Source organism: Pygocentrus nattereri, chromosome 9, assembly GCF_015220715.1.
Source record: "Pygocentrus nattereri isolate fPygNat1 chromosome 9, fPygNat1.pri, whole genome shotgun sequence".
Lineage (NCBI taxonomy): Eukaryota > Metazoa > Chordata > Actinopteri > Characiformes > Serrasalmidae > Pygocentrus > Pygocentrus nattereri.
Window position 1 is genome coordinate 33583028 of NC_051219.1, and position 23943 is coordinate 33606970.

Consider the following 23943-nt stretch of genomic DNA (forward strand, 5'->3'; position numbering starts at 1 on the left):
AAATTGGCATAAAATTACCAGTGAACACAAAATGATCAGTTATCAATGTACATAATAATGCAAATTTTAAACTGAGCTACTGTGCTCTTTGTGCTTTAAAAAAATTATATATATATATATATATATATATATATATATATATATAAAATAAAAGTCAATTAATCACTAAAATAAACCAGTAATCAGTAGATTCAATTTCTAATATAATTCTTAATAATAACTGCTGTGGTTAAAATAAGTCAGTGCTAAATGAACACTGCACTGAAGCACTTTTACACAAAGCATAGCGCTACCGTATGCGTGAATAAGCTGAAACCTTGCCATGACATTTAAGAAAAAATACACTTGCGAATTAAACCGCTCTAGAGAAATGAACACAAGCTAGCAGAGAGACAAATGCTCAGGAAAAGAGGAATTTCAAGGACATCTTGTCCTCTGCATCGATAGGGAAGTCCGTGGCGTGAAATGGTAGACATATGAGAAGTGCTTTAAAGACAGCTTGTCTATGGAACACTATCTGACATGACTTTTGTATGCACAGAAGAACACGGCCCTTTTTAATCATCTGAAAGAGTTGAACATGCACACAACTTTCATCAGTAAATCACCTAAAGCACAAATCAGCAAGGATAATGCCGTGACTTTCAGAATCATGCGATGAAACGTGTATTACAATCATGAACATCTGGTCTATCCATTTTATACCCAGTTTGGGCTCGAGTCACTGCAACCCAAATCACCTGCCATTTATTATGTTCAACGGAGATGTGCAGTAATTCTGCACAGAGATACACTGTTGTACAGTTTTGCTGCATGTTCTTGATCTAAAGCAGCACACTTCATCTAATTAAAGCCCTGAGGAGGAATGCTGTTTCACATCTTATTCACCTCACTAACACTTCCACATTAAGATCACATTGTGTGAAACAGTCAAATCTGAATTGCAATCAGGAAAGACTGTAAAGAATTAAAGGTTCAGCCTTCAGCTATCAGAAAAACTAACATACAAGCATTCTGGACAGGAAGTGTGGCTATAAAAATGGATAATATAGAGAAAGTGGATTAAAAAAAATTATATATGTATAGTGACATGCAAAAGTTTATCCCACTCTGATATTCATGGGCTACCTTGCATGTACAGCATGTTTAAGATCTATGGGCTTTAATACAGACCTTGGCCTATATTAAAGCTTCAACATGCATTTCGTGAAGTACTTCATGGCTTTAAGATATGTTTTTGTTTCAGTTGTTGCAGAAGCTTTATTTTCAGAATTTTAGACACTTGGCTGAATCCACTTTTCCATCTACAAAACTACAAAGCATAAAAGCTTGTCCCTATTCTTAACATTTGGCAAGGTGTTCCTTTCACCAAAGGCTGCTTTTGTTCTCCAATATACTCTTGATGATTGTGGCCAAAGAGTCCATAACACTTGTTACCTCCGGCATATCTTGAGGTTTTGCATCAGATGTTGACTTTCATGATGTTGCAGCAGAGGTTCCTTTCCGGTGAGTCCTACATGCAGATCATGTTTGTGCTAAACCTCTCTGAAGGTAATCTGCTGTCATATGGGGGTTTTGCTTTGCCTTTCTGGCCAGCATACAAGGAGTTCTATCCAAAGGTTCTCATTGGTCATCTATATCTTGCCTTGACCTCCACAGTTTCCCTTACCTGCCAATTTGTAATGAAATTTCAGACTTCGGAAATAAAAAGTTGCAAGCATCAGATGTAGCAAAAATATACTAACTATTATTAAATGTACTAAATACTAACAAGCTTGCTTGACTCTAAAACCCATTTAACATCTGGAATACAGTCAATAATGCATGCAAGCAAAGTTTTTGTTTTGAGGGGGCCGTTTATCCATGCCAACTTACATCACATTCATGGGGCTTCTTGTTCATTGGACAGTGTTGATTAGTGCACCATTGCCCCTGCACTTCTTTTGATGAGGCATTGCACTGATTTAGAAATTTCAAACTTAGTTGCTTCTGACTCACATTTAATCCAAATTTTTTCTTGGTTGCTTTCAGGTGTTTTTGTAAAGAGATCATGTCTGACCCTGCAAAAGTATCTGCTAAATAAATAAATAAATAAATAAATAAATAAGGGTTTATATTATGTTGCATTATGCATATGCTAAAGATGTCTCATTGTGTACATCAACAACAAGTCATGTCATCATATCAACATCATGAGTACATCTACTATCAGTTGTTGGGGCTTGACATTGATCCTGTCTCATTTCTGTTGTGTAACAGAGCTCATGCTTGCATAAGTGTCTGATCATGATACAGAGAGGTCAAACATTGCCCCCTGACCAGCTGCGCTCCAAACCCTCCTACTGCCACTGATGGGCGTGAGGGGCGGATAAAGCAGGCTGTGTGTTTGGACTCTGCTCAGCGTGGATGTGCTCCTCCCTGCAACGCACACTGTGTCACACAGACAACAGCCAACGCACCACCAGCACTGAACAGACGTCAGGGCCCTTCTGAGCAGTCGCCTAGCAACAGCTCCGAATCAGATTGCATCACCACTCGGCAGGCTACTAATGCTTGTGAACAAACAGCTGCTGCCTGCTCCATCTCTCCGCTATTTTACTCCATCAGTGTTCTGTCTCTGTACCTCTCTCTCATTCCAGTATCGCTCTGCTTAACCCCTCTGCACTCACCAACCACAGCACACAACAAGAAAACTTACCTTAGCCTTTTATTGCGCTTCACCATCACAATATTAATAATGCAAATTACAAATTTCTGATTATACTTAAAGCTGCTTTCCCTTCATAAATTACATTAAATTAGACCATATGTGGCAATATACAGATTTTTAACAGTAGTTTATATTGCAGATAAGGTACTGGGCAAAAGTCTGAGAACAATATTTATTTATTTTAGTCAAAATGGCCATTAGGTACAGGTTCACTTTTCAGGAGATACGTCTGAGAAGATTAGATATAAAATAACTTGCATAAGGATGGAGAAAGACAATGAAGAAATGGAAGAAACTGGTGAACAGGAAGCTGATTCAGCCTTGTAGTTTTAATGCTGGTAGTATTTCTGATTAAGGAGATTTAGGGCATCAAAATGTCCTACGCTGAGCTACATACAAACATGTGATGCGGTATGACATTTCAACAAAATAGCACAACATGTCAGAACAACACCATTGCCTGCTTTTAATTTTGTGTAGCTTTGTGGCATGACATTGATGAACAGTTGCACTAGCTTACAGGGAGCAATATTAGTATGCCGACTCTTTAATAACCTCATAATTCTAAGGATTCAGTGAAATTGGGGGAAAAAAAAAAAAAAAAAAAAAAGCTTCTAAGAATGAACTTTGGATATCCCTTTAATCAATCAATTAATCAACCAAATCAATTAATTAATTTTTTGAAAAAAGTCTCCAAAAATAAAACACCAGTATAATGAAGGCAAAGGGTGGACATCCTAAGAAAAAAACGATTTCTGCTTTTCTTGTTCTGTTGCTGCAAAAATTTAGATTTTATTCTTGTGTTGCATTGAGAATATATATTTATTAACGTGCACTTTCCAATTACAAATTACCCAAGACAATAATACTACTAGACATTTTTACTAGACCCTAAACTCATAAAGACTGATAATTATTGGCATTGTCTTAATTCAGTTTTTAAGAAGAAACACTGTTTTGTCATGAAAGTAAACACAGCAGTGTTGCCTTTAGTCTCTAAAAATTAATTAAGGTTTATATGTTGAAGTGGATACTAAACACGCACAGTTTTTTTTTCTATATATTTTTTCTTGACAGCATACATTATAGTGTTATAGGTACAGCGCAGTGATCATGAATGGACAGAAATAGCAGGCCGAGTGGATCGTTAGGGTAGCAGATAGAGGTGGGATGGAAAAAGGCTGTAGGGCTGAGTAAACGTAGCACAGCCAGAATTAGATGGCCATTTCCAGAAGGGAGAGGAGAGATAAATCATGGTCAGGGAGTGTGCTGAGCTGACACACGGTCACACACACACACACACACACGGTCTCTCTCTCTCTCTCTCACTCACACACACACACACACACACACACACACACACACACACACACACACTCTCTCTCTAACATTTAAACAGGGTTAAAGCTGCCAAAATGACACATGACCATGGGCTTCCTCTCTTAGGAATCAGAACTCTCCATCAAGATCAATCCATCTATACAGATGGCAGTGTTTTTTTTTAGAAGAAATTTCTCCATGTGAAATTGTGAAATGTGAAAGAATGGCTAATAATCCCCATAGATAGCAATAGTTATTCTATTTTCTATTCTTCTATTTAGTTTGTCAATGGATGTTGACAAGATGTTTTTTAAAAAAACATTGAAAACCTAAAAATTAAGGCCTGAAAAGGATTAAACTGTCCATTTCAATCACAGAGGACTTGTTATAAAAAAGTTAAAAAAAGGAAATGCTTGGCTATAAAATAGCTTTATAAAAGGCTTTCACATCCTTTTTAGACTGTAATGTTATGGACACAACTGTCTGCTTTAGAACCTGAAGTGCACCATGTTAGCACGGACCGAGACCAACAGTGGTGGTCAGTAACTAAGTAAATGTAATTCGTTACTCTACTTAAGTAGTTTTTTCTGTATCTGTACTTTACTTACGTTTTTCCATTTTGGGTGACTTTTTACTTTCACTCCACTACATTTTAAAGTCCAATATCTCACTTTTTACTCCACTACATTATGAGAAATCTGTTGTTTCTTTTGGTTTATGTGTGACCTCTTGGTCATACCAACCCAGTGCAAGCACACGGTTCAACATCAGCGCAGCAGCGTAAAACTTTGGGAGTACGTACGTCTACCTAAATGATGGAACTAACCTAACTTTGTGTAAATTGACCTAAATATAGAAATATGTACACATATCACATATGCAGTTGTGACTGTCATGTGTCTTTTTTTCTGAATTTATACAAAACACTTTCATTCTATACTAAATTAGTTTGTTAGTTTATGTTTATGAACAGAGACCTACAGCTGCAATATAGTAAAAGAAAACTTATTTGTGAACCTGTGTTGAAAGCAAGTTTTTATTAATCTTGTAACTAAGTTACAAATAAATGTTAAACTGAAACTGCTTGCTTGTAAAAAGCTGTTTTAGAGCCACTCGATTTTACCTGACAAACTGTTTGCCTTCTGTGTTTAAGTTTCGCATAATTTAAATAGTGTCAGACTAATTAATGACATTCTATTAAAAGACTGGTTTACCAAGAGACACGAGTATTTTCACCTAAAATCAGTTCATTAAGCGAGTCTTGTTACAACAACGATAACAGGACATTAGAGTCATAATTCATAAGTAATTTATGAATAAGTCATTTAGTATTTTTACTTTCGATACTTAAGTACATTTGAAGACAAATACTTTTGTACTTTTACTCAAGTTGAGGTCTAGAGTAAGGACTTCTACTTTTACTGGAGTAATATTTTACCTTGGCTATCTCTACTTTAACTCAAGTACATGATTTTTCTCATTGGAGAATGGTTCAATTGTTTGGCGAGAACCTGAGCATTGGTGTTCACACAATGGGTCAAAATGGACCAAACTAAATAAAAAGTTTGATCGGTCCACATCGAACACGGCAGATGTGAAAGTGCCCTAAGGAACTTTTCCATCTCTAACTAGCAAACCGTCTACACTGCATGCCCTGGGCCGTGTGGACTCAAGCTCATGTTGTTTAATTAGTTTACACCTACTTATATTATCATTTTTTTAATATTATTTTTCAATCTTAATTATAATATGCAAGTCATTTTTGGGTTGTTTTTCACTTTCAAATGTTTTTATGACAAAGTGTCATAACTAACCCAGCACAAAGTTCTGTCTACCCCCAAGTTGATGCCTGCAGACCACTAGAGGGTGCGTCCACGACCCATCGGTTCAGAATCCCTGGGATAAAATTTAGGACTTCTGGTGACAGAAAATTGCCCTCTATGAAGCAACTGGTGGTGGTCTGAAATATGAATGAAGTGGGTGAAAAGGAATGGTTTTCTGTTCATATTCAATTACATGTAAGGGAGATATAATTAAATTATGTTGATTATTGCAATGGTATCTATCTATCTATCTATCTATCTATCTATCTATCTATCTATCTATCTATCTATCTATCTAAATCGGGCAGGTTTTTGGGAAAGCATGACTCACTAAGCTTTGAAAAGTACTTAGCTGTGGAAAGTCCTAAGACCTCCTTTTGTGTCCCAGCAGTGTTATGAAAGGAGGGGAATTTAGGATTATCCTGTCTGCAAGGATTATAAAGGCAAGCAAAGCTGACAAAGGAGTGTTGACTTTGATGTGTTAGACGTCTAGTGCAGTGGCTGAAGAGTCCCCAAATATGGGGAACAGCCAATGTATTTTTGATTTCTCAGAAAGCTGTCCAGACACTGCAGTGCTGCAGGGGCAATATATTGACAACCACAGCCTATTAGTTCACCAGAGGACAGAGAAAGAAAGAGCAGCAGTATTGATTTTACACTGGATAAAGCACTGTATGTGTTACCCCCTTTAAATGGCCATGCATGTGTGGTTGTGCAGTGTTTTGGGCAGGGAGGAAAGCGCTTAAAGGTCTAAAGACGTGGCCCTCACACCATCCGCCCATAATTAACACTCCAGCTGCCTTTGGGCCCCCTAATGAGGCCTGCTCCCTTCCTCCAGTCACACAACACCATGGAGTCCCGTCCACCGGGAGCCCCGCCTCTCTCCTCCTTCCCATCACCAGCCCTGTCGCCATGGAAACCCTCCACTGTACTCTCTGTTGTTCTGTCCCCAAAGCCCAGTGAGGGGATTGCAGGTTTACTTGAAGCTTCGTCACTAGCTAACACTCCAGTTAAAGGCTTTGTACTCTTCTCTGAGTACAGTAGGGCCACTCAACCGCAGCGCTGAGCCCTCTTCTCCCACCAGCATCCCCGTGTTGGTTCTCACATCTAAATAAGACGAGCCTGAAACTGAATATTTGGGAGCTCCTGTTTACTGTAGTAAACACAATGACCTACACTTAAAAAATAAAGGTTCCTTAATGTTTTTTTTGGTTTGGCGCTGATACAGAACCTTTACATCATGTGGAGGTGCTCTCAACTTGAAAATGAATAATTCTTTAAAGAACGATGAGCTGCAAGATTAATGAGGGAATCAAAAGTGTTTTTTTTTTAAAAAACCATTTTCCCCTGACATTTGTGTGATTTTACAATCATAATTAATTGTTGCAACTGTTTGCCAACCTCTTTTTATCCATTACAATTAATCCTCCAAGTGGGCCTCCAAGGCTGATATATGTAAATGATCTCTTTTGTGATTGGCCCTGTATTTGTCTTTGTTCAAAATGTAGTCCAGACTAAAACACTCCTTATAACTTCATTGTGAATGGGTGGAGCTAAACTGCTGTAGAGTCAAGAAGTGGGCATGTCACTGCCTTCAATTTTATGACAATCACAAAACCAATATATTTAATATGGGCCATTTTATTTTACAACATTGTCTCCATTTATGTGGACTGAAGTTTTAAGTATATAACAGTGTTTACATATTTCAAGAAAAACAATCCATTATAAGGGACTTACTTTAGAATGTAATATTTGTGTTAATGCCCATATTTACTTAATTACGGAATATGTTAATTACAGAATAAAGCTTACCATCCAGTTTATCCCCAAGACCAGAGTCAGTTTGGAGCTTTCCACCAGCCCAGACCTTCATACATTTTTACATAGCTCAAAAGACCTCCTCCACCCACCATCCTCCCATCTGAATCCTCTAACCAGTTTAATCCCTAAAACTTCAAGGCTCCAGAATCAATTAAAAATGTAGTGGAAAAAAATACATAATTCACATACATGCTAATTAGCCAATTAAATACGCTCAAATGCAAATTTGTTAACCCATATATTTGTAAACAGTCAAATTGGCAGTTTTTGGAATGCTCTTTCAAGTCAGCCAGACGAATTGTTTTCAGAAGTAGTTTGTCGGCTTAGCTGGTAAACATTTTCCTAATTTCACACTTGTCAAGGTCTGAAAGTGAAATTTGACCAGTACAAAAGATGACAAAGCTGCAGAATGCCAAAACCCTATTTCCCTCTCACACACACAATAAAATCTCTTTCACAACTGTTTGTTCACATGCGAGAACAATAGAACAGAGCCTGAAAGAGGCAACCCCAGCGGCCTGTCTCTGGAGCCCTGGCCCATTCTGTTCTACACATACAAACGACTCACTGTGTCTGTCGCAAATGAACTTCCAGTCTTTATCCGGCTCTCATTAAGCACGGAGACACCACTTTCATTTTCCCAGGAAAACAGCAGGGCACTAATATTTCCTAACAGAACTCATTTTTTTGTGTTTGCAGCTGTAACACGTCTAAAGAGGGCTGTGATGTTGAAATAAGCCAGCGGTAGTCACTTGTGTACTATGCCCGTGATTCACAGGAGCTGCACACAATGCAGAGCTGTTAAGCTTCTGCTCAACAGTATTGCTTGATACAAGAGCACTGAAGACAAGAATGTCAGTTCTTGGCAGCAGCATGAAAAATAGTAAAAAGTCATACAATATGCTCCAAATGTGTGGACATAGAGATCAGTGTTGTCTCAGAGCCCTGAGTGAATGCCCTCTCCAATCAGCACATCATACTCACCTCAGCAACCCTCCGCCATTTTAAGCACAGGCGTTATTTAAAGCTCCACACGGTCAGGGATTTGTGACCGCTTCTTTTAATGGCTGAGTGACTAATGTCTGACGTGCCGCTCCACAGACAGGTAAATGTAAACACTACTCGTGACCCTGTACTGACTCTACACTCCATTCAGGTGTGGAGGCTGTATGTAGGAGGGAACTGTGAAAGTGAATGATTTAGCTGGGCTATAAAAATGACTGCTGTATGATTTCCAGACAAACAAGGCAACTGAACAGAGTAAGAAAGAATCACCAGAGCGATTTAAGCAATTTCACAAATGGCTACTTAACATGTGACTAAAGGGCCAGAAATGTAGGATGTGCTCTGTGTAGGGTGTGTATAGATCAACATCCTTGTTATTTGATATCTGTAATATTACTATTATGCTTAGGGACGTATGACTCGAATCACATGATCAGACGCAGCATATTTTTTGCTTCAAATAAGGGACATGACTGGCAGATATGTACATGAAAAATACTGAATACTGGTCTCAGCCCACAGTGTTAATTTTGTTGTATCCCTAGTAAAAAAAATAAAATATGGCAAACAAACATATAAATAAATAAAAAAAAATAAAGAAATATAAAAAATGAAGGAAGTATTTAAATAGGTGACCAATTTCTCATTTATTAATTTAAAAGGTCAGTTTGGCCAATTAAATAATGGTATTAATATTGAAACTTTGGCTACTTAAAAGTACTGGAAATGTGTTCGTGTGCATCATATCTTCAGTTAGCTTCAGGTTTAAAGTCAATAATCTGCCATAAATAAATAAATAAGCAAGCTAGCTATCAGACAATTCAGTCACACAACTTCAAGACCAGAGCATTCCTAATTATGTTTGTGTAGTTTTCTATTTACATTCTTGTCCTTCATCTTCAGACATCACAGCAGTAAAGAATCTTCCCTTATCCAAGACAATTCATTTAACATCAGTGTTGTAACTACCATTAATATTCCTTATTTCGTTAGTGCTCAGTGCCCAAACAGACATGATGTGAAAACAAGCACACCGTCTTGAGCGATGCTCAACAGCAAACGCTGATCTGAAATGCACATTTATATCCACCTTACTCATGCCAGTGCATTATTTATGAAGATCTTTCTAAAAAGAGCACAGTGTTGACATCTTTGCTTATGAACAGCTAGGTGCGTATGCATATTTCATGAGCTTACAGCAACTATTCCATAGGCCCTGCGTTCAGTACGCAAGACACCATTTATCTCCAAAGCACAGTGGAATAAAAAGGCATTTGAAACAGAACAAAAACGGCTCCTTTTCGTTACGAACGTGTGAAAACAGTTGCGCCTATTTAACACATTGGTCTCATACACAGCCAGAGACACAAATCATGCTCTGACAACAGAGAGCCAGCCAGAGTGTTCAATGGTCAGTAAGTTGAGAGAGAAGAGGCTGGACAACTGCCCGCTGAAGATGATTTACAACGAGTGGGGAGTCCAACTGTGCGCTAATGGCTGCAGTGGTCTGCAAGTATGGACTTTTGTGGCTGAAAGAAAACAGTGCACATATTCCTACTGCTTTGGCACCCCCTGGTGTTGAAAAGGCAGAGTAATCATGCGGCAGGGTAGGCAATAGAAAAATATTTATATGATCTCAGTGTGTTTATTTGCCATGATGGTTGGCCTCTGGGTGTTCAGTAAATGCTATATCTGTTCTAATGGTGATAACTGCTGCATATATTTTCTATTCATTATACATTAGAAAGGAATAAATGATTAATTTCTCCCACTTATACAGCACCTTTCTCACGTTCAAGGTCACAGTTTTAGTTGTAGAAGAAAATTAAAATAAGCTTTAGCAAAGCACTGAAAACCTACTGGATGAGTCAAACTCATTAAAATACTTTTCACAGCACACAGTACAGAAAAAAAAAAACAAACAAAAAAAAACTTAATTTTTGCTGTCAAACCATGTGTTAATACTGAGTGTACTAAATTATTAATGCCACCAATACTTTTGCAGCATTAAAGGATTTTCTTAAGTTTGACCTTTCAAATGATCTATAGTTCAAGTCTGAAGCCCAGTTGCTCGTGCACTGCATGTCTAAGACTCCACTTCTGCAGCTCTTATTCAAATACGGCTTTTAAATGGAAAGTTCTGTTGATTGCTTTTGATCCAACTACTGCAATGATGAATTTGTTCAGCACTAAAATCTGAAGCATCATTTACAAGCATATTTTTCACTCTGTGGAAGTCAACCCTGTGTTCAGACAGTGAAAACAATGCTACAATGCAATGAATAATAAAGATATAAATACATCCTGATGAAGCTTATTTTATACACTCACTCAGCTATAACAGAATGTTTATTAAATGAACACAATCTTTCTTTAGGGCATGAGCAATTTGAGCCAGACAAATGTGACTTTTCTCAATTTAACTATGTAAGATAATGGGATTAACTATTAGTTGTTGAGTTGAAATAAATAAAATAAAATAAAAGCGAATAAGTCGCTTAAACACTTCTTAGTGTGCTTAATGGGGAATTTCATAAGTTTCTCAAAATTTCTGAAAAACTAAATGCTAACAAGGTCATTTGTGTAGTTGGTATTAAATGCTTCAATCAGGAGAAATCTACCAAGTCAGGGTTGTTCGTAACAGTATGAAGCAGACAGAGATTTATGCCTCTAAAAGTTAGGTACATGAAGAGCACGCAAAGAAAACCTTTCTTCGGTTCAACTATTCCACCATTTTAAACCATGCACAATACTTATAAGACACGTGTAGGATCACTGATGACTTTGGAAAGCAATTAAAATAGCTATATTTATGCTGTAGACATAGTGACTCTCTTGACTCATCAAGGGAACAGAACAGAAACAGAGTTGATCAACAGTGAACCATTTCACATTAAACTACACCGAATTACTTTGCCTACAATCTCAAGATTTGGAAAAACTGTTTGAATTCCCCTTTAGTCCTATATTCTGAGCCAGTGTGAGTGAATGAGAGTAGCAGGTGTGCAGCTGTGGCAGATGAGCCTAGTCTAGTCTGGAAGCTGGACTGCCCCAGTGAACAGCCTCTTACCCTGATCGATGTTGTGCTGTGGGAGCTGGCTCATCTGACTGTGCACCACGCCTGCATAGTTCCGCAGGAACGCTTCCTCATTTGGTGTCAGCTGTAAGGGTGGGACAAAAAAAATTAAAAATAAAAAAAGAATGAACACTGCCAATAAACAACCCACAGCGAGGCTTTAAGACAGATGTTTAGCTTTTAGTCGATGTGATGCTCTTTCTGACATGAAAAGTATGTCTATACATACACTATGGAAGGTCACAATACACTTACGTTTGATCCCATCTTCTTCAACATGAGGAGCACCCGCACCTTCTGCTGAATGTACATCTCCTCAGGAGACTTTCCAGGGGCCTCCTCACGGTTCATCCCCCCTGCTCCTGAAGCACCGCTGACACACAAAAACAAATTACACAATAATCAGGGCGGCATGATCTGTACAAAACAGCAGTGATTTTACTGCTACATACTGCAGACATTATTTGCCTTGCAATATATGAAAAATACAGAGAAATGTTACATTTATTAGTAAAGGAGTTAAAAAGCTGTAAAACAAGACATATTAGCGCAGTAAACCAGCGTCGCCTAAATGGTTCTGCCCTTGTGGAGTACAACATACACATCATCTAGGTCCATCATAATGACCATGTTTTAGCTGATGAAAACTGCCATATAATTAATTGCAAATATCAATCTGCCTATTTTTACAAGCCTAAAGTGAACAAATTTTCTAAACATCATAGAATCATATAATCTTGATTTCCAGCTACTGATGCTTATTAGCGCTCAACAGATAAAGGAAAAAGTACAATCTCAAAAACAGACAAGGTATTACAGCACCAAGCAGAGCAGTCAGAAATGAGACCTTGGCTACTTTCATGTCTCAATTAACGTGTTTCCTGTTTTACATGTATTTGCCAACCCGGGGAAAAAAAAAAAGGGATGTTAATTTTTGACGGATTAACAGTTAACTGACAAATCTTTGACCAACGCTTTTATTTACAAAGTTAATTTTCAACAAATAACTGATATTTGAATAGGTGGGCTTTTCATTCAACTTTAGGTCTGATTTTGAATTGTACGCATGAGGAAGCAACTTATTCCAGCAGCCCCACTGAGCGATGACCAACTCTCGGTTTTCATGGAGTTGAAACCGACCACTGGCTCCTCCACTCCATGTAATTTTAACCTCCCAGAGCCATTATTAATGGAATACAGCAAAGATTAAACCATCCTAAACGCAGCTGATAGCACTATCGCAATTAGAATATTTAGCCATATGCCCTGGTCAGCCCACATATGTTCCATTAATTTGGGCTAATAATATGGCGTAAATGTAAGTACGTAGTCTACATTACGTTGCTGTCATATCTGTTATGATAGGCTGCATTTTTTCATATTACAAAGCCTAAAGCTTTGTTTATATAAAATGCAGTACTGTGTCTGATGCTTTCATGAGTCATGCACATAATTTTACGTTTGTTGGTTTATCACCTACTAAGAAAGGTCAGTTACTGGTCAAAAGAATTTGACAAATTTAAATCTCTGAAAGGCACCAAATTCACCACAAACATGATTGTGAAAGCAAACAACTACAGAGAACTATAATTATTGGCTCAAGTAACTGACATCAGGAAATTATGTAATTAATGCAGCAGCCTTAATAAAATCAAATTGTATTTTGAAGTATTAATTTAATTTAAATATCTGACTGATTTTTTTAAGCAGTTTTCTGCAAGTATGATTCAGAAATCCTTGTGTAGGAAATTTAAATATATGAAGAAAGTATTTAGTGTCGATGAAAAACATTGTCAATTTAAAAAAAAAAATAATAAAAAAAATGGCTACAGATTCCTGTGCCATGTATATAACTAAGTGTAGTCAGGCCATGTCTACAAAAACCAGCTGTGAACAAACTGCCGTTCTAACACGAATGCACAGCGCTCCGAATCCTTTCACAGAGATGGATGCTGCAGTAGAACTCTTCTAATCATTTGAAGCCCTTGATCAACATGTCTCCCCAGACAGAGGCATGTACGCGCGCACACACAGAGTGAGCAGGGCGTAATCACGCTGGAAGTCGTGGTGCACTTGAAGTCACGGTGCAGGTTGGCAGAGCAATATAAATCGGCCTCATCCATATTTAATGCTAGGGTTCTCTGAGCTCTTTGCCTTGGCTGCTCTCGCGCTCTCTCGCGCTCACTAATGACCTATTTCTACAGCCAGGCTCCCCGCGCAGCACTTTTAAGGACAGATGCAGAGCGAAGTGAAGGGAAGGACGCAAATTACAGAAAAAGGGATTGGTTCCTGCATGACAGGCGATATATACACCAGCCAATGTCCTTGTCAGCTTTTATTTACAGTACACAGTAGATTTTCCTCACATCGCACTCCTGGGCCAAAACAGCCAAACATATTTTCCAGTTAATAAAATAATGGCATGCCAAACAAAGAGAGGCTGAGGCAGAGGAAGCCTACAGTTGAGCTCCTGACAACTCCGACCATAACACCGCAACCACACAAACAGTTTGGTGACTGGGAATAAAAAAAAGATGGAGGGAGATACAGGAGAGCAAACAGTACGCAGCATCAAATTTCTTCATTTTGGTGTTTAGAAAAATCTGTCCGAATAAACCCCTTTGGAGGCCCACCAGTCTGTGATGTCTCACGCACTCTCATCTGTACAAAGGCCCTCTAATGCACGTTGACAGCACGTTTGATGTGGGGTTATGTTTAATTGAAAAGCTGGCACATCCCCCACCCGGATTCACAACATAAAACACAAGCACGGAGATGCAGCTTGTCTGGCCGCAGAATGACGCTTCATCACACCGTCCTAACCATGACTGGATATTTTAGCTTTAGTTGAGGCATAACATACAGCCATCCATCAAAACGCCGCTCGTTTGTGCTTGTGCTTGAGACATAAATATGTGATCAAAAACAAGATGCTGGCAAATTTAAAAGCCCTTGAAAATCCCCTGAAAAATAACAGGCTTCTTCTAAGGCTCTGCATCGGGAAGTCACCAAAGGGCATAGCGGCCAAAAAAAAAAAGACGCTCTCATTTCTGGCATTTCATAGGCAGGAGTGGGGGATGATAAGAACTGAGCGTGGGGGGGGGGGGGCAAAAGTGGAGAGAGAAAGAGAGAGAGAGAGAGAGGAAGAGAGGGCGAGATGAAAGACAAGAGAGGGATCAGCGTCGTGGTGCGCAGTGCTGTGACACTGGGCACACACCTTCAGGGTGAGGCATCTCTTCAGAGAGATTTTCTCCCCCTCTCTTTCTCTCTCGTCCTTCTCCTGCTCATTTGATCATGTTTGGGCTCAGCATAGCAGTCGAGTGAGACAGCTCAGACGGCAGCCAGAGTCTCAGTGAATGATACAGCACTCTGTGCTGAAAATGTGACGAGAGCTGGCTGCCATTTCACACCCAGAAAAATCCCTCAGACCACTGACATTCTCTCATACTGATCTGCTGTGTTCTTCTAAACATACAACATTCTCCCTGGCACAGGAAAGATAAGACGAAATTAAAAGGCTACAAAGCTTTGCACGTTGCACTTGTGAAAAAGGGTTTATTTATTTTTTTTAAGGGGTCCTATAGTGAAAGTAACTTACACACAGAACCATCACATCTTTCTCTTTTCCACCCGATCCAATCTAGATACCAATCTGATCTTCATATTTTTTTGGAGACAATATAGCCACTAATTTAGATATGCTACACTGTCAATTAGCACTACAGTAAATTTGTTTTTAGTTTTCACATAATACAAGATTCTGTACTGATGTGTTTTATTTTTTACATTTTTTATGACTGTTTAACTGTGTTGAATATTGACTTAATTTATTGATTTGGTTAACAGATGATGTGGCAGATAAGGCAAAAATATGATGCCTACAGACATTTTCATGATATAGATCACAATATACAGACACAATGCACTAGTGGTGCCACAGTTAAAAACTGCGGGGAAAAAAACGATGGATACAATGACTTCTATTCAATGTTTCACAGTCTGTATTGCACTAAAAGCTATCAGAACTAATTGGTTTTTTTTTTTCAAATAAAAACAGACTAAATCTGCATGTTTAAGACTGACAATAATAAGGTATGCTCAGACAAATATACTGTGTTTCACTATAACAAAATTATCACGGTAACAATAAAATATTATGTCCACCTCCAATGACCACCTACTTATTATCAGTTAATATTGAGCAGTCAAACAGCTTCATTTCTGATGTGCATAGTTTATACACTCTTAAAGGAGAATTCCACCACTTTCTCAAAAAAAAAAGTAAACAAAGTCACTTAGAGTGGTGTGATGTGAAGTGGTTCATTGTAGAGAAACTTTCAGACTCAGATTTCTTTACAGCGGTGGTGATGGGAACCAAGGTTCACGATGTCTACAACACAAATATAACCATTTTTTAACTATCCAAAACCGCCATTCAACATACATGTACACACACTAGGCTCTTGAGTTTTTCTAAGTAATGTTGATGGTAAAATGGTCATACATTTGAAAAAGGTTTTCTCTGGGGACTATTTTGCCTTATAACACCACCATGAATGTAGTAAATGGATCAAAACACATTTTAAGTAAAAATAATGTGTCAGACATCAAGCAGCTCATACATCTAACCATTTCATGTAATAACTTTCTGTGAGGGAGATTTCACAGGTGAACATCTGGTTCCCATCACCACCACTGTGAACAATTCTGACTCTTTAGGATGGTGCAGCTCACATCATGCCACGCTGAAAGATTTTGTTTACATATGAACCATTCAATTCTGTTGAATTTTTTTTTTTTTTTTTTTTTTTTTTAAAAAAGGAGTTTTTAATTTACGTCTTTCATTTTTTTGGGCTACTGTGAAATACCCAAAAGCACACTGTGGTTTCATATTGCTGTAATGTGTGTGCGATAGCTGCTTTCTTTCTCTAGGTTTTAAAAGTTCTGTTTCTCCTTACACCAGTTTAAAACCAGAAGCAGCGCTGCTCAGTGATTAAGAGTGCATCCTATCACTGTTGCAGTCTAATATCATGAAACAAATTACAAACAATATATTGTGCAGCCCGACATCAAAGCATTTACAAATTTGAAACCAAAAGAATATAATAAGAAGCATTAGAACCAGCATGATAAAATGGAGACCCATATAAACATGGATAAAATCTTAACCCAACTTAGACTGCTTGAGGTCTAATCCTTGGAAATACTAACGTGACCATTTGTTCACTAATGTATCTTAAAAGCATGTAAACTCTCAGATCAGACTGAGCCTAATCCTTCCTCATCCTCGGCTGCAGTCTTGCTTGTGTTTTCATTGGCAGCTCAGCTTGAACCCTTCAGACGCACAGCCTGTGGGACATGAGAGGGACTTTTAATGTCTGTTAAATCTCAGCTTACCCTGCTTAATATCACACTCTAGCTACAACGCATCACCAAAACCTTTCAACTCCTTGAACCTTAGACTTATTACTGAGTTATTAATCTTAAAATGTATTATTCAATCATTATAAAAATTTTGTTAACTTCTATGAAATTAATATACAAATTATTGAGACTGAGAAACTGAATTGTGGACACACATATGAGCCCTTAGGGTTTAAGACGTTGACTTGAATCAATTCATAAGAGCCATTTAACTCTGAACTAATGACTGGGGGAGTATAGCTCAAAAATGTGCAGCCCAGGATACGGTGCAGTTGATACAGCTTGTGCCAGAGAGCCTACACCATGTTCACCATCATCCACATCAGTAAGGTATAAAGTATTTTGACAATTAAATGTGTGATCAGTTTTTAGTTTGTACTGCGAGAAGAACGCTTTGGGCGTGTAGCCATCAAGTCTGTTACGGAGAAAAGCAAAGCAGAAAATCAAATAAAGAAGCTGCTGGTGTTCTAAGAAAAATGGACTGTCCAACCACATCAGTTCACACCGCAACATCACTAACCCTAACTTACTTGTATTGTGAGATGCAGAAAGTGCAACCAACTTCAAGAATGAACTGGAAGTTTGGAAAAACATCCCTGCAGATTGCTCTGAAAAACTGAAAGCAAGTCTCATAAATAGAATGGAAGCTGTAGTACAGGCGAAGGCAGAACAAGAAATACTGAAAATGTTGATGCTGTGTTTAGTTGTACAGGCTTATCAACATATCTTTTCTTCTTCTAACTTACAATGAATGGCTGTTTTGACTGAATTTAATACACGCATTAATGAAAAGTGGCCTGTTCTTTTTTTTATTACTGTAAGAGAGACCAATGTGAGAATTTAAAATATGCATTGTAATCATGAAGACTGCCAACTAATTATTGCTAATTCATTGAGAAGATAACCTTGAATTGATATTTCTTTAATCAAGTTTAACCAACAGCACTACTGCTCACCAGGTCCAGACACACCCATAAGGCTGAGGAGTTGAAGGAAGTGTTCAGGCTAACGCTGAAATCTGTAGAATCTGACACCCCTGGCCTGGCCTAAACATGCTGCTTTTACCTAGCTTGAAAGAAGATATTGGTCATTTAAACAAAAAGGCAATTAGCTAACTACTGGTTAACTCTCTCACACACACACACACACACGCAATCACAATCATAGACACTAGACCGAGTTTGAGTACAGTAGATAAATAAATATACTCGTGTGTTTGTGGGCATTTCAAGAGAAGGCAAATTTTAAGAAAGCTATAGGATTAGCTAAATAAAGGTGCTGCTGCTCAGTAAGCACAGAGCTGCCTTCGTTCACTGCACTATTGCATTGGACATTCAGAAGATTACAGTGAGTGCAATGTGATAGGCCCATGCATGTGACAGGGTCATGGAGGTCACAGACCACCGGTCCAACCTTTCCACAGTCCAACAGCACACTCGCTTCAGCATATGGCAAAAGCATTCAAGGCAGTCAACATTAGTCATTAAGGATCAGTTTGAAAAACTGTGTGTCGACGGCACATTAAGGGCTGTCACTATTGAATATATTAGTAACTGAGAAATCTACTGTTTGATTTGAGGATTAAGTGAGGTTTTTAAAAGGACTAACTGAACTACACTGAACAATAATATACTATGCTACTCAACCACCAACTTTAACATGAATTAACTTTACTATGAATATTATCTTTAATGACATTTTATTCACGTTGAGCATATTATTAAGACGTGACACATAAACGAAAATTAATTTAAAAAATGAAGCTATTGCTTTCGGGTAATAACTTTTTTCCATTGACTTATTTATGGACGACTTTCCACCCAACAGCCTAAACGGCCCTTACATATTGAGGGGCTGGGCTTGCTCCAATGCATGCAGCCTGAACATTCAGTAAGAAAATGTTATGGGATGAAAATAACTATCACATATCCTGAAAAGCCAATCATATCCTTAAAATGAATCTGTTAGCAGCTATCCCATCCTTGCCAGCATTTCCGCCCCTCCGGCCCTCCTGGAACAGCTGGGGGGAAGCAGGGATGGGCCAAGTTACACTTGACAATGGGAGGAATAGGGTCAGTACAGCAGTATGATTCATTCAGACATTCAGACACTTATAGAGGGATTACACAAACACACAGTAATACTTTTCTGCATTGTTCATAACATGGAAATGTTTTTAACTGATACATTCCTTTCATGAGGCATGAAGCCTTCATGTAATTCTGGATTTCTAAAGATGCACAACATATTGACACTGATACAGTAGATTACTTGCCATGAAATAGAAAACACATTGCGTTTTCATAGTCAATTTAGCTGTTTTAGGAAATACAAAGCCAAATTCATATTTCATCTTCAAGTACAAATCAACATTCTTAGCCAAAGAAAAACCTCATTCACGGCTGACGTTTATGTGACTTTAAATCATTGCAGTTTGATACAAAATGATTTTGTATAACTTCATAGAGTTGACATTTCATACCATATATGACTCATATGTCTCAGAGAGGCAGTGGCAAAACAAGTAAATGAGGACACAAACACCTTCACTTTGAATGTCAAAACAAGAGCCAAAATAAGAACCTGCAGGGGACAGTTTCCTTTTGCACAAGTGTTTATATCAGTTTGACATGTTTCCCTTAATTACATTCCGTCTTTCAAAGGGATGCAGCTTTTAGTTATAAGGGTATGACTATTATTTGATACATTATATTATTAGATTGTTTCACCTCATCTCAGTTTCACTGAGAACTTGAACTCTTAATTGTTGTAATTACATATCCCTGTTCTATTCCCATACTGTTGAGATGAGCTTAAGACAAGAGTGTCTGCTAAATAACATAATATCAACAAAACGTAATGTAAAACATAAGGTTAACTTAACTTTAAAAAATTAAATTAGCAGTTTATGTCATCAGTATTGCCACAATAAGGTGTTAATTATCCAGTATCATTTTGGGCCCAGGTGGGACTGTAGTTATTATTCCATATATAAATATATACAGGTGCCATATGTAGTTAAGTCAATTTCTTAAGGGATTTTGCTCTATGCCACCAGCTGTCAAAAGCGTATCTGCTTGCACACTTATTGTTGTGTCAGTCTGCAGTTAAGGCCTAAAATGTAGGAGGCGAGGAAAAAAATAATTTCAAGAAAGTAAGTGGGCATAAGCCTATCAAATAAAGTCAGCAGAAAATCTGCCCTAGTTTGAGAAACATGCTTTCACTTACAAACATTAATAAAGGCTACGCAAAGCAAGCACCAGCTGGAGTGGGCTTCAGCCTAACTGTGTCATGTTTACTAATGGATTTTACAGTTAAGCTACCATTTCATATTTACAGGATGAAAACAATGGCTGCAGTATTTGGCAACAACAGTGATGAAGCGGATGGTGCAAGTATGATTGATAAGTAGGTCATGACTTGTTAGCAGTATGTGAAGCATGACCCACAAAAGGGATTTACTAAATCCTACTTAATTGGGTGAATATTACATGAACCCCTGGACTACACCTGACTTTAATTTTCTAAGGGATACCTTTTCATAAGAATATAGTAACCCACGCCGCCGGATCATGCTTGGAATGAATTTTGATCTTCAGAACTTAGAATGAATAACTTTGTGGAAGGGAGGCTACTGAAGTTTAACTGGCTTTGCTGAGTTACCACTTAGTCTTTGCGAAATGCATATATGTATGTTGTCTGCAAGGCATTTAGAGATCAATAGTTAGACATACTAGAGTGAGCTCTGTGGTACTGTATACGCCTAGGTTATTTTGATGCTGGAATTAAAAATCATTGAGAGTAACTGCTACACACAACGGCCCGTCTAGCACCAGAGTGCCTGTCATGAATTACAATACAAAAGCTACTGCAGTGCAACCCACTTCTCTTGGGATTACATAGCCGAGGCTGAGAGAGCTACAGCTCTGCTACATAATAAAGCTATGCTGTTTGGAGACAGGAATAGCTCAACAGCAACCTGAATAAAAATCACATCTTCCACACATAATAAGCAGAACTCTCCAATAAGCTAGAAAAACACAGACACAGAAAGTCATATCAAAGCATTGACAGGCATTTAAGGCCTAGTGACTAATACTTATGATAATGGGTTGACCATAAAAAGCTTGAGACAAAAGACTGTGTGGCAAGAACTGATAAATGAAAAATAGTCAAATAAAAGATAATTACAAGAAAACAGCAGAATCACAAACAATGTCGCGAAGCTCTGGTACTTATAATAAAACGATGATTAAAAACTAGGTATAATTACGGAACTTTGGCCACTAAAAATGGCTGCATATTTTGACAGGACAATAAAACAAAGATTAAAAAGGATTTATAATGCAATGTCAAAATCTATCACTATTCCAAATCATCTTAATAGCAATAAAAATGAGAGTCTGGTCAGCACAGACAAGTTCAAACAGTTTGAGCAGCAGCGGATAAACAATGAGAATGTGGACCCTGTGGAAACTTTTCACAGCTTCTACAAGGAAACATTAGACAAGTGTTTGTAAACAGTGTTCAGTGTCAGGGTTATTAATATTTTAGTGTTTGAAGACAAAAAATTATATCAGCTGTTAGCTTTAGGTTATAGAATCAGTATTGGTAGAATTTTCATACTGGTCTAGCCTTAGTCTGCATTGGACATAGAACAGGAACTGAAATGAAAGAAGCAAAATTAATTTTAATTAATAGGGCTAAGGTAATTTCTAGCATTTCTTATCTGAACCTGCTGTGGTAAACAAGATTATTTCCTTTCCATAGCCACAAAAAAACCTCTCTCTGTCTCTCAGGCCAAATGCTGCGAGCTGCTTTCCACTTGGCTACTGTGAGGACTGGATCACATACAGTCACTGGCTCTGTTTGGCATCAGGAGACTAGCAGTGCAATCCAATCCAACTAATCAGTGCATTACTGCAATCCAACTGCAATTTAAGAAAAACACATAAGCTGAAGATATCCATGTCTACAGCGTATCTGTGTAAACCTCCCAGCATCCACAATGATGCACACCAACATTAACCTACATTCAGCTTGCAATAAGCTACTCCCCTCAAAGGGTCAGGGTACGTCCATGCCTTGATCATGAAGCTGCACCCCTAAAGGCATAAAATGCACTCGAGCTGTGTCTGACTGATAGAAATTGGGGTGGAGCAGTCTGAGCACCACAGAGGGGGCTCAACCCCAAGCACACAAAATGTGTTAGAGCCTGGCAGGGGGTCTGAGCCAGGCCTAAGCCCGCTGCTCAGGGGCAGCTGGTGATCTACCCTTGGGACCTGGAGGCCAAAACCCTTGCATGAGCTGCACCTGTGTTCCCAAATAGTCAATCACCCTTGGGGGGAAAGTGTGGGCCATAGTGCTTTAACAATTTGCAAATTTTATAATTCAATTCAATGCGATACGGGAGTACATTTTTAATACATCAATACACAAATATGCTTTAATATATTCATACACAAATAAGTAGAGGCTGATAATGTGTATGTTAATATGTGCATGTTTCCATTATCATTTTTTCTAAGCATTCAGCATTATAAAAGTTTACACAAGTTTTATAAAAATTAAAAGCTTTGCTTTATAGTGTCCTGATTTAATGCTCTGACCTTAAGGTAATGCTTTAGTCCCGAGCTAACACACTACCAACAAGCTAACATGTTAGACATGACACAATGATATCTTTTATCATTACATCTCTAGAGGGCAAAAATATAACATCATGATACCTGAAGGCATTTTCACATTACACAATATTTTCTCTATATTCATTTGTATGCATAAATAACATATTTTGTTGATTTTTGTTTTTTGGGGGGGAAAATACGTTAACACATCCCCTTCAGAGAAGAAATTCAAATATTTTCCTGCTAATTTTAGTGCACAATTTCTTGTTCAACGTATCAGAAAAAATGAAAAACTTGCACATTGTTTTATTTTTGTACAATATGCCAAATTCAGCAAATAAACAGTAAATGAGCATTGTGTGTCACATAGAAAATCACTTAGAAAATAAATAAAACGTATAATTTCACCAGGGACACTTTTTGCATACACAACTGCAAGCCACATTTGTATGTGTATGGAAAAATAATGAGGACAAAGATTTTTTTTTGGGTGTGCTTACAGAGCGTAACAGACTGCAGACTAGTCAGTTGAAACTACAGCGTTGAACGTGTATGGAATGTAACGTATAGAGCCCATCAGCAGTCTAGATTTTGGGTAAAATAAATTGGTCCCGAATGTTACAGACGTTTTCAATACTCCATAGCACTGAAGTAATTAGGTCAGTAGCATAAATAAACGAAATATAACCCTAATTAACAGCTTTTACGTCAAACGGTGACTATTTAGAGGTACATGATATCTGAGTGTTGTGATGTGTTGGGTAACTTGGAAAACCATGCCTCACTAATGTTGCTGCTGTTGGCCACCTGGAAGTAAGTTCTGTCTTGTTATGACATTTCACTGATTTGACATCTGACATCTACACTAGAGGTGGGCAGCATGACAACATTGACACTACAGAGATGAATTCTATTATTGTGATAACATGCTTTTCTGTGCATGTAGTGGACATCATCTGTACTAAACACTGATCAACTGCAAGGAGAGCATAATTAGCCCTGTTTACTTGGATTCAGAGGGGCACTGCATGATGAAACACTGAGCAAAAACAATCACACAAAGTGTTTGACTGTTTAGTGCATCTCTGCATCAAAATATCATGAAATGTGCAGTGAAAATGCGTTCCAAGTATC

General features: G+C 38.0%; 1 protein-coding gene across 1 annotated transcript in view; it reads right to left on the minus strand.

Moving 5' to 3' along the window:
- Positions 1 to 23943, minus strand: part of ctnnbip1 (catenin, beta interacting protein 1) — a 33654-nt gene that overhangs the window by 7541 nt on the left and 2170 nt on the right. Inside the window, exons 2-3 of the mRNA XM_017708449.2 lie at positions 12014 to 12131; positions 11753 to 11843 (exon numbers count right to left, since the gene is read on the minus strand). Coding sequence (XP_017563938.1) covers positions 11753 to 11843; positions 12014 to 12109 — 187 coding nt within the window. The 5' untranslated portion in view covers positions 12110 to 12131. The remainder of the gene's footprint in view (positions 1 to 11752; positions 11844 to 12013; positions 12132 to 23943) is intronic.